This window comes from Tasmannia lanceolata, unplaced genomic scaffold (genome assembly GCF_043159265.1).
Source record: "Tasmannia lanceolata isolate RefF3 unplaced genomic scaffold, GAP_Taslan_0.1 ptg000003l, whole genome shotgun sequence".
Lineage (NCBI taxonomy): Eukaryota > Viridiplantae > Streptophyta > Magnoliopsida > Canellales > Winteraceae > Tasmannia > Tasmannia lanceolata.
The window spans coordinates 814,896-825,000 of record NW_027518680.1 but is presented as its reverse complement, the minus strand read 5'-3'; the positions used below and the strand labels follow the sequence as shown (position 1 = coordinate 825,000).

The 10,105-nt window shown below is 39.2% G+C and overlaps 1 protein-coding gene and 1 pseudogene across 2 annotated transcripts; one reads left to right on the top strand and one right to left on the bottom strand.

Annotated features, from left to right (window-relative positions):
* Positions 1-189: 189 nt before the first annotated feature.
* On the bottom strand, positions 190-1,988 carry LOC143859661 (GDP-fucose transporter 1-like). The gene has a single exon (XM_077370315.1). It carries the CDS (start codon positions 1,527-1,529, stop codon positions 477-479), a length of 1,053 nt encoding a protein of 350 aa, XP_077226430.1. The 5' UTR covers positions 1,530-1,988; the 3' UTR covers positions 190-476.
* An 811-nt stretch (positions 1,989-2,799) lies between these two features.
* Positions 2,800-9,373, top strand: LOC143846899 (V-type proton ATPase subunit c''1-like; annotated as a pseudogene). Its single transcript, XR_013234877.1, has 4 exons — positions 2,800-3,226; positions 3,386-3,463; positions 8,447-8,617; positions 8,738-9,373. The product of XR_013234877.1 is annotated as a V-type proton ATPase subunit c''1-like (transcript).
* Positions 9,374-10,105: the final 732 nt, after the last annotated feature.

Genomic DNA, 10,105 nt, shown 5'->3' with positions numbered 1-10,105 from the left:
ACTTTGAATTTAAAGATAGTCCTCTTAGTGACAAACGCATTGTTGTTGTCCACAGACAACATGACCAACTAATTATTTATTACTTTGACAAATATGATCAATAATGTTATGATTCTGTCTTCACCTCTTTTAGGGACAACTAATAGGACTTACTTCAGAAAAATGAGTACTTCCGTTAACAGAATAATCTGATGACAACCATTATCTCATACAAAAGATATAAAAATACCTCCAAGATCCCATATTAGATACAGATAATCTGGTAAAGAACCATATTGCCAACATCAAGCAGTACGTAAAAGACCACATTAAATGTTCTTACTAACTAAATCCCCAAAAAATACGAAAACAATGAGGATATTCTGATTCAACTCGAATATTAACTATTAAAGTCGCTAATATTAGGCATAAGGCTTCGCACAGTACAATTCAGCCCTTTCAAAAATATGAAAAGAAAGGAACTCAGATCATGGAACTTATACGCTGGAGAACTTACCCGGTAATTTCATCTCTTGGTTCTCATCTTCAGAATCACCTTTACCATCTTCACTGTCCCTCTGCTTAGACAACCCAGAATCATGCTGTGATGGAGGGCTTCCAGCCCCAGTAACCGATTGCTGATAAAGAACACCCCCCACAATGGTAAAAAGCAAGCAAACCAAACCGAATGGGCTGGCATGCTTATCCCAAATCAACACATTGATCCCAACCGTAAGGAACTTATTAACCACGCCCGTCACTGTAAATGCCGTGGCAGAGATTGCCTTCCTAGCAGCAAACCCAAAGAAACTGATAAGCAAACCAAACACACAAGACAATGCCACTGCAAGAAAAGCACCGGGCTCGACCCAAATGCCGGAACTCGATCTAACGGCCGAGAATACATCAACATACTCCCCTGTGAGAACCCCAAACACCGGCGCCATCATCAGTGACAATAGATTGTTGTAGAAAACAAAACCCCATGTGTTCAACCCGAGATTCGTGACCATATGTTTGATGTAAACCATTTCAGTGGTGATTGTGACAAGGTAAGCCAATGCCCATGAGTAAGCAGTGAGAGTGAAGCCTTCATCGTTGATTACGTACCCAACGGCACCTCCCAAGATGATCACAAGAGATACAAAGGTGAGCTTAGAAGGGCAAGGTTGTTTCCTAAATGTAGTATCAGCAATGGCTACCAAAAGCGGGGTCAGCGATCTGAACACAATGAAGGTGTCCACATTAGCATGACGGAGGAGATTGGTGTTGGTGAAAATCGCAAGGTAGAAAACAGCAGCAGCAGGCAAGAATTTCTTGGCAGTGTCAAAATTGAAGGGATCGTGATAGAGAAACCCTAGTTTTCCAAGAATCCAAACACCGAGAGCAGATGTTAGGTATTGCAATGCGGTTAAGAGGCCGGGATAATTGAATTTTGTAATGGCAAACTTGTTGATTACTGCAAGCAAGCTGGAACAGAGAGCGTATCCCACAACGAGACTGCTTGTGGCGTAGTATTGCTTAGAAACCTCGAATTTAGCTGAAGCCATTTGCGAATCGGATAGGCCTAACTACAAGTTGTAATCAGAAAAGAAACAGAAAACCCTAGATTCATCAAAGCAAACATTGTGGAAAGGGGATCGTAATTGAAAGCCAACTACTCAGTTTTAGCAATTAATGATTGGATCTTTTGCAATTTCTCACTTCTCTGACGAATCTTAGCAGAATTAATGGCACGAACAGAAAAAACAGATGTAGTTTTCTCGATCTGTGAGATTTGGGGGAAATGTGCAGAGAGAAAAACGTGAATCCGACAATCAGATCTTAGAAGAGAAGATCTGATCTTATTCTCTAAACAAAACTCGATCGAAATGGAAGAAAAATATAAAGCGATTAGGGTACAAACAGAGAAATCGAGGGGAAAATAGGGCGAGAGAAGGAAGAACCTAAAAACCCTAACCTTGGGTGGTGTCGTCAGGTGGTTTTTCGGCCTCTGAAGGAGAAATGCGTCTCGGAAAACGGGTTCCTAGTCTGACGACCGAAATGAGTATTTTTAGGGGGAGACAAGAGAAAAACCCGGTAAAATAGGGAAATAAGAGCTCATGTTTTGATAATGGCACTCTACTCAGTAGAGATTGACAAAATTACCCTCGTTAGAATGAAAGAACCAGACGAAAATTAATGGCAGCATCTATAGCGATTTGATAAGAGGGATAAAGACCTGCACCGATCCAACGGCTTGGATTAACTGATCTCAACAACTTTTGGCGCGTGAAGAGAAGTTACAGCGTGTCCTTTCACACTTTTCTTACCAGTTACCACGAGGGTGTGTCGGTGTGCAGCTCCTTTGGAAAAAACGTAGAAACAAAGTTCTGGTGATCCAAAATAATTCATTTGTCGGCCACCGTGGACCGACAGTTCATAATTAGAGCAATGCTAAATTGAAGGGAGCAAAAATCAGCAGCAAGGGTGCCCGATTGGATCCACCTCAGCAGAGTACATTTATAATAGTTTGTCCATTTGGGGTGCCCTTGGCTTGTTTTTGCTAGTGCGGCCTTCAGTTTAACATTCCTCTCGGTGGATTTTCCTATTGGGTCTTAGAATTTGTCTATATGTATGCCAACGGCTTAGATCAATACGATTCCTGCCACCTCTCTGTCAATTATCAAAACCTCAATGTTTTATGTTGGGACCCACTTTTAACTATGACTCTACCCGAACAGTAACATAACTAATAAACCACTGTTTGTTCTTCGATTTTTAACAACTTTACTCCAAAACCGATTATTGGATTCAAAATTAAGGCCCTATTTTTATTTTGGGCTTCTAGAATCAATTGCGTCCGATATTATTGGACTCAAAAGTACATGTAAATTTGAGTCCAATAATCAGTTTTGAACACGGCAAAACTGATCGATCATTGGACTAAAATCCGATTGTGCTCATAAAAACCTATTATTTCTGGACTAATATCCGCGCTACCAGATTTTGTTAATTTGATAATGACACTATTCACAGGGAGAAAGTGCCGAATGCACCAATTCGTTCGAAACCCCTCTGTCTATCTCTAACCCTAGATTCGTTTTTGGACCTAGAAACCCTAAATTCCTTTTGTTTTTCATACGGGTTCGATGGCATTGGGGGAATCGAGTTCGTGGTCGCGCGCACTGGTCCAGATCCCACCTTACACCTTTTCTGCGATCGGAATTGCCGTGGCCATTGGAGTTTCCGTGTTAGGTGCTGCTTGGTATTGCTTCTTTTCTTACATTTTTCATACAATAGGTTACTTTTCTTTTCCTTTTAGAATTGTCAGCAACTATTTTTTCTTTTCTCTCTCTTTTTTTTTTTTATTGTTTGAATTGCTTCTTTTTTTTTATGAGAATTGAGGTTTTCCTTGTCTATTCAGGGGAATTTATATAACGGGAAGCAGTTTGATTGGTGCGGCAATCAAAGCTCCTCGTATTACTTAGAAGAATCTCATCAGGTCTGTGTTCTGATTATATCATCAAATAAAGAGCTCATTTCCTTCTTCTTCTTCTTTTTTGTGTTTTTTATGTGAATTAGTTGGTTTTGATTAGTTATATATCGGTTAATCGATCTTGCAGTTTTGATGAAACTATGATTTTTTGGAGATTATTATTTCAGCAAGGGGTTATGAGAGATCGGCTGCTTTTGGGCCTTGGGTTAAGCTGATTTCTCGTGTGAATTGATAGCCTATAATTCCAGCGTCAATTGATCACAACTTACCCATCGTAATTACAATTTTTTATGATATTCAATCTAGTTTATTTGCAAAATTATTTGCGGATATCATATTTAGACTTGGTTGTTATGTAATATCAATTTCCCTTGGTACTTTTACTGGGTCATTGCAATTCGGCTTGTTTGATTTCATGGTATTTGATGTTTCTTTCTGCACCATGATTTGGGATTCCACTAGAGATGAGTGTAGAAAATTCTAGTGAAACAAAGTTGCAAATGTTGCTAGGTTAGTTCATGTAGTGTAAGACTCTACAGAGATCAGAAAATCAATCTTCTATGTCCATCAATTAGAAATTAGCTGAAAAAATCATTTTGTAATCAATTATTAGGGGCTTTTAGGCGGGTTGTGCATTATATTTTATTTTTTCTGATAATTATGTATATTTATTAAAGATGATGATAGTATTAATCGACGTGGTATATGTTATTTGCAGATGACATAGTATTAATCGACGAAACCAAAGCAGGAGTAAATGATAAATTAGAGTTATAGAGAACTACTTTGGAATCCAAAGGTTTTAGAGTGAGTAGGACTAAGACAGAATATATGGAATGCAACATTAGTAATGTAAGGAGGCGGGACGAGGATATAGTAAATATGACTGGATAGGAGGTACCTAAGAGGGATATCTTTCGCTATCTTGGTTCAATTCTACATAAGGAAGGAGAGATTGAAGAGGATGTTAATCATAGAATAAGAGCAGGTTGGTTGAAGTGGAAGCTTGCCTCAGGAGTTCTGTGCGACCGTAAAATCCCTACCAAGTTGAAGGGAAAGTTTTATAAGACAGCTGCGAGGCCAGCCATGCTGTATGGCTCAGAATGTTGGGCCACCAAGAAGCAGCACGTGCATAAGATGAGTGTAGCAGAGATGCGAATGCTTAGATGGATGTGCGGCCACACAATGTTAGATAGAATTAAAAATGAAGACATTCGTAAAAAGGTGGGGGTGGCACCAATTGAGGAGAAGATGAAAGAGCACCGCTTAAGATGGTTTGGCCATATCCAACGTAGGCCTTTGGATACTCCGGTGAGAAAAGGCGACTCATGCCAAATTGATGGAGTAAAAAGAGGTAGGGGCAGACCGAAAACAACTTGGGTAGAAACAGTGAGGAAAGACTGATAGCTAGGAACATAACAGAGAACATGACCTTGGATAGGATAGAATGGAAGAAAATGATCCACGTAGAAGAACCCAACTAGAACCAGGATTAGAGCCGGGTATATTCCTTTCACCTTCTTTATGAATTTTTTCTAAAGGATTCATTTAGCCGACCCCAACTAGTTTGGGACAAAGGCTTTGTTGAGTTGAGTTGATTAAAGATGATGATACAGAAGCAAGGTGCAGAAACAAGAAAGTTGCATCATGAAATGGGAGGAATTCCTAGAACATAGCAAAGTTCTTGTTCTGCCATCCTTAGTGACTGAATTGATGAAATCATTCACCTTTCCATGAATATGATTCAAAGATTTGGATAGAAGGTCCCGCATAGAATCTTTTAATAACAGCAATATCTACACTCGTACAGTATCAGCAGCCCTTTGGTGTAAGAAGTGGCAGGACTGCGCATGGGCTGAAACTTTCACGAATTACATCGGCCTATCAACTTGTCTCCATTGTTCTCCTTGTTCCGTTGAGCTCATACAGTAAACAATTTGATTTTAAAGTGCCATGCCAAGTATCGTATCAAGGCTATGTTATATATCACAGCCTATCAACGTGTCTCCTAGTTCTCCGTGTTCCGTCGAGCTCATACAGTAAGCTATTTGATTATAAAGTGTCATGCCGAGTATCAGATTAAGGTTATATTATATATCCCTCATTGGAGGGAGTTCATTTGGCAATTCATCTCAAATAGGATCTTCAAATTGATGTCTCAGTAGTTGGACTTACATCGAACTTCTTCTCTCATCAATTCTCTTTCCATTTCCACCTTTCAACTCTATGTACTCCCTTGACTTTTCCTTGATACGTGACGAGTAGTTATGAGATTAGATGCATATGACCTTTGAGGCTTAGGATGAACTACTTTTTTTTAATGGTAAAAATTTTATTTGAAAAGGTAAAAGCCAATGACTGAGATGGTCAAAGAAGATACAGTCCTAGTTTGTGCAATGGTGAGCAAGGTTTAGGACGAACTACTACCTTTAATGGTTTCAAGGGGAAGTTTTTCTCATCTTTCTTAAAAGTGTTAAGTATTTGGTTCTCCATGTTGAATGATTTTCCAATTGAAAATCAATGGTTTCCATGGGCACCACACCTCCTTATAGTCATTGCCAGTTGAGGAATTAACGGAGCAACCTTTGTCAATAAGAAGTTTGTTTTCTTTCTTGTCCTACACCACTTTGTATCGGTGTGGATGCTTTTCTAACTTCAAATTAAACTTCCTCGCCATTTCCATTGCTGTCATGTTCTCTCTTAAGCTAACATCGATATTTTATCTCCAGTTCTCCACAATGCATTCATGTGTGAGAAATGTTATTTCTGATGCCAATCCTCATTTAACTCTTGCTTGGGTGACATCATCACTCTTTGGATCATGACTGACCACTTTTCGTATTTATATTAAGATCCTCTTTTGCTTCGCAGTCCTCTTCATCAGCACTGTCATTTTTCCGTGTGCTTATTCTTGCTCAATGACATTCGACTGTCGTTTATGAAACTTGAGGGATAAAAGAATAACACCTTCTCACTTGTAACACCCGTTGATATCAGAATGGTCCTTCTGCATTTTAGATGAGAACAATGACCAACTCCTCCACAGTTATAAACTTTAATGACATTAGGACCACCCTTTTGTACTGTTTAAAGTATAAAAGGATTAAATAACACCTTCTCCAACAGCTTAAGCTTTTGGAGTTACTGGTTGTTTCACATGGTATCAGAGCAAAGGTCATGAGTTCAAACCTCCTCGATAGCTAAAATCCACATGCAATGCCCAAACCCAAAAAGGGGGCCACATGTGCCACGTGTAGGCCAAACCCAAAATAGGGGCCACATGTGAGGGGGAGTGTTTAAAGTATAAAAAGATAAATAACGCCTTCTCCAACAGCTTAAGCTTTTGGAGTTACTGGTTGTTTCACATGTACATTAGACGAGAACAGGGAAACCCCTTCACCTACTTGAGAGTTTGGTTTGGAAACTGTACAGGTGAAGCCATGGTCATGCAATGATTTTTAGTAGGTTGAGTAGTCTATTTCCTTTAGCCATGAACCCTCCATTAGATAAACTATTGTGTCTTACATCTGTGTCCTGGAGAGAATATTTCATCGCAATTGTACACAATCTTTGGCGTGCCTCTCCTGAATTTGAGCCGAAGTAAGCCTCATAATAGTCGGCTGAGTTGATTTGAGGACCATTGTGCTAGAATCTCCAAATTGCCGATGAACCTTAAATTTTTCTTCTTGCAACCGAGCAAGCCCAATTGCGGCGGAAAGGGAAGTAGGCCTAAACATCTGGACATCCACCCGAATTTCTTCTTTAAGACCCGCAATGAAACACCTCACCATGAAAGACTCATTGAGGTTCGATTGGTGAGTGCCTCAAACTGAGATAATCCTGAACGGAGGAAGTTTGGTGGAGCTTGGTTAGAGACCATGTTGGATCCAGATTTTCTCATCCACTGATACCATTGCAACGCCTTGTCTTCCAGGTGGAATGAAGAAATCATCACGTGCTGATTATTTGCAATTTGATGATAATCAAAAAATTGATATGACTTATAAATCCACTCGAGCGGATTTCTCCCATCAAATCTGGGAAAATCCAATCGCATGGCACGAGTCTGGATGGTCCAGATAGAGGTGTTGCGAGGAGCATTAACCGGGAGGTTAATGGACCGATGCGCAGTTGCTTCTTCCCTATCAGGTTGCCCTTGGTGGCACAACTGATCATACCCAGCAATTGACTTTGCCCGTCAATCATTTTCATGATAGTGGAAAGTTGATTACCTTGCTGTACGGTCATCTCCGTAAGTTGTGCCATTGCATCATCCAACTTAGATATCCGCCTACCATCCGCCATGGCAGAATCGGTTCGCTCTGATACCAAATTTGATACGTGATTCTTCTTCTTTTGACCTATTGTTAAAGATTAGCTTGCTTTGAGGGAAGCTACAACTCCAATTTATGCTAGAAATAAATTCATTCTTGCATTATTCATGAAAAGATGTCTTTAAATGCAACTCAGAGCCAACTTTCCACTTTCTCACGTATTTGCAGATACGTGGAGATATGGAGACAAACAGAAATGGAAAGATAAATATGGAGATAAACATAAAAAGAAACAGCCAGTAATTATCCTGCTCAAACTACTAAAACTCAAATGAATAAAATCCTAACAAGTAAGAGATAACTACGGAAATAAACGGCAGTTTGCGGAAATCACGTTCCGCACGCATCAGAGAGGTCATGGTAGCAATAAAAGGCATTTCTAAAAGGAAACTATCAGCTTACAATAAATGGCAGACTCATAAACAAACACGTGCTCTCAAACATATACTCACAAAATGATATGTCTTTGTGTCTCCGCATTCATGGGTTTCACTGTGGTCCAAACATGTGTTTATACTAGATGTGTACTTTGGTTTCCTGTTCTTATTTTGTATACATCATGTGCTGATTTCCTGTTTTCATTTAATATGCATCAATGTTATGATTTTAGAAATTTTTATTATGTGCTGCCTTTTTCATTTTTATCCTTTCTCAGCGTAATTTTCTGTGAGGCTGTTGCAATATACGGCGTCATTGTAGCAATCATTTTACAAACCAAGCTAGAGAGCGTGCCAGCGTCCAAGATATATGCGCCTGAGTCTCTTAGAGCTGGATATGCAATCTTTGCTTCTGGGATCATTGTGGGCTTCGCAAACCTCGTCTGCGGGTATGTAACCTGGCCTTTTACAAATTTAATCAAGATATAGCTTATCTTCTGTTCAGGAAAGTGAGACAACATTGTGGTTTATCTGTTGTTGAGTCAAGCCTTTGTGTTTTCTGCCAACAGGCTTTGTGTGGGAATAATTGGAAGCAGCTGTGCTCTCTCTGATGCCCAGAATTCCTCCCTTTTTGTAAAGATTTTGGTAATCGAAATCTTTGGTAGTGCACTCGGGTTGTTTGGAGTGATCATGGGAATAATAATGTCTGCTCAAGTGACATGGCCATCGAGGACATCATGAGCATACTATCTGAATTGGACTTCCCTCCCTCATATATTTTACTGATCAAGAAGGATTACATTTGTAACGTAGTTGAACTCCGGAAGTGCATTGTGATTGTTCTGTCACAATTGCATTAGGACATTTTTCTTGTTATATCTGTTGTACTTTTGATAATCAATTTTTTGTGTCTTTGATCAGAATTCTGGGTGATCTATTATTTTCAAATTTATGTATTTGAGCTCTCAAAGAGGACGATTTTGCCCAGATGAGGGAATAAAAAAAAGGGGTGAGTGCATTCCTGTTCCAAATATATCAGATAAAATGGTGTCTAGCTCCACAACGCAGTGATGAGGACCTCCATTCTTAAATGTATTTCAGAATAAAGTATGTTAACAGGAGAAACTCATTAGCAGAAATGCAGTTGTGTTTATTTTCTTTGTTTATGAAACCTTTTATTGACCAAAGAAATGTATGATGGAGAATGTTTGAGTTTTGAACCCTGCATTTGACATGACCTACTTTCAATCTCCTACGGCCCAAAATTCAAGCCAATCGTGCTATCCTAATAACCAAAAAATGTGTATTTTTTATGTGTACAGTTAATTGCCCAGATGCCGACCCCAACTAGTTTGGGACAAAGGCTTTGTTGAGTCGAGTTGACAGTTAATTGCGCAGATGTAGTATCGGACCATGTTCTTTGGACTTAGTACTTCCATATTTTCAGCTCCCTTATCTTTTCCACCACCTACTTTTGTGTATCTACTTCTCCTCGTTTAGGCGTCGCGCAAAAATGTTGATTTTTGTAGTCCTTGTCTTAGAGATGGAGGTCTGTTTGCCATAGGAACCGGTTTGTAAGGGGATAACAATCCAAAAAAACTGGTAATTAGAATTAATATTGAAACTGTCTAGTAAAAGTAAAATGCATTGCAGGTGGACAATACTTCCGGTAAAAGGCAAATGGGGAGGCATCTAGCACCTCATTTTGCATTCTTTACAACCCAAAAGTGCACTTGTAATCCTTTATATTTAATTTTGCATTCTTTACAACCCAAAAGTGCACTTGTAATCCTTTATATTTAATGAAATCCGTAACTCTTGCACTTGTAAGCCTTTATATTTAATGAAATCAGTATCTCTCAGAAAAAAAATAAAGAAAACTTTATACATAATAACTTCAAAGTTGAAGCTGCAATATGGCATAATGAGTTAAGCCA

Coding starts and splice junctions, on each gene's coding strand:
- LOC143859661 (XM_077370315.1), bottom strand. CDS start 1,529: ATGGCTTCAGCTAAATTCGAGGTTTCTAAGCAATACTACGCCACAAGC.